Source organism: Procambarus clarkii, chromosome 1 (assembly GCF_040958095.1).
Source record: "Procambarus clarkii isolate CNS0578487 chromosome 1, FALCON_Pclarkii_2.0, whole genome shotgun sequence".
NCBI lineage: Eukaryota > Metazoa > Arthropoda > Malacostraca > Decapoda > Cambaridae > Procambarus > Procambarus clarkii.
The window spans coordinates 28,182,345-28,183,693 of NC_091150.1; the positions used below are offsets into that span (position 1 = coordinate 28,182,345).

General features: G+C 62.8%; 1 protein-coding gene across 1 annotated transcript in view; it reads right to left on the reverse strand.

The window, feature by feature from the left end:
• LOC123754189 (protein LIAT1-like) overlaps nucleotides 1–433 on the reverse strand; it is an 822-nt gene extending 389 nt beyond the window's left edge. The window contains exon 1 of the mRNA XM_045736430.2: nucleotides 1–433. This exon is cut by the window's left edge and continues 389 nt beyond it. Within this exon, the coding sequence (XP_045592386.2) occupies nucleotides 1–433 (433 nt within the window).
• Nucleotides 434–1,349: the final 916 nt, after the last annotated feature.

Below are 1,349 nucleotides of genomic sequence, written 5' to 3' on the forward strand. Positions count from 1 at the left end.
CCTCGCCATCCAGAGCCTCGCCATCCAGAGCCTCAGCATCCAGCGCCTCGCCATCTAGAGCCTCGCCATCCAGCGCCTCGCCATGCAGCGCCTCGCCATCCAGAGCCTCGCCATCCAGCGCCTCGCCATCCAGCGCCTCGCCATCCAGCGCCTCACCAACCACCGCCTCACCATCCAGCGCCTCGCCATCCAGCGCCTCGCCATCCAGAGCCTCGCCGTCCAGCGCCTCGCCGTCCAGCGCCTCGCCGTCCAGCGCCTCGCCGTCCAGCGCCTCGCCGTCCAGCGCCTCGCCATCCAGCGCCTCGCCATCCAGCGCCTCACCAACCAGCGCCTCACCATCCGGCGCCTCGCCATCCGGCGCCTCACCATCCAGCGCCTCACCATTGGCTGTCTTCTCTCCAGCACCGCCCGGAGACCTCTCCAGGAGCACCATACCAGCACCATACCAGCACCATGCCAGCACCATACCAGCACCATGCCAGCACCATGCCAGCACCATGCCAGCACCATACCAGCACCATGCCAGCACCATACCAGCACCATGCCAGCACCATACCAGCACCATACCAGCACCATACCAGCACCATGCCAGCACCATGCCAGCACCATACCAGCACCATGCCAGCACCATGCCAGCACCATACCAGCACCATACCAGCACCATACCAGCACCATACCAGCACCATACCAGCACCATGCCAGCACCATACCAGCACCATGCCAGCACCATACCAGCACCATGCCAGCACCATACCAGCACCATGCCAGCACCATACCAGCACCGTGCCAGCACCATACCAGCACCATGCCAGCACCATGCCAGCACCATACCAGCACCATACCAGCACCATGCCAGCACCATACCAGCACCATGCCAGCACCATGCCAGCACCATGCCAGCACCATACCAGCACCATGCCAGCACCATGCCAGCACCATACCAGCACCATACCAGCACCATGCCAGCACCATACCAGCACCATGCCAGCACCATACCAGCACCATGCCAGTACCATGCCAGCACCATGCCAGCACCATACCAGCACCATACCAGCACCATACCAGCACCATGCCAGCACCATACCAGCACCATGCCAGCACCATACCAGCACCATGCCAGCACCATGCCAGCACCATACCAGCACCATGCCAGCACCATGCCAGCACCATGCCAGCACCATACCAGCACCATGCCAGCACCATACCAGCACCATGCCAGCACCATTACACCATACCAGCACCATGCCAGCACCATACCAGCACCATACCAGCACCATGCCAGCACCATACCAGCACCATGCCAGCACCATACCAGCACCATGCCAGCACCATACCAGCACCATGCCAGC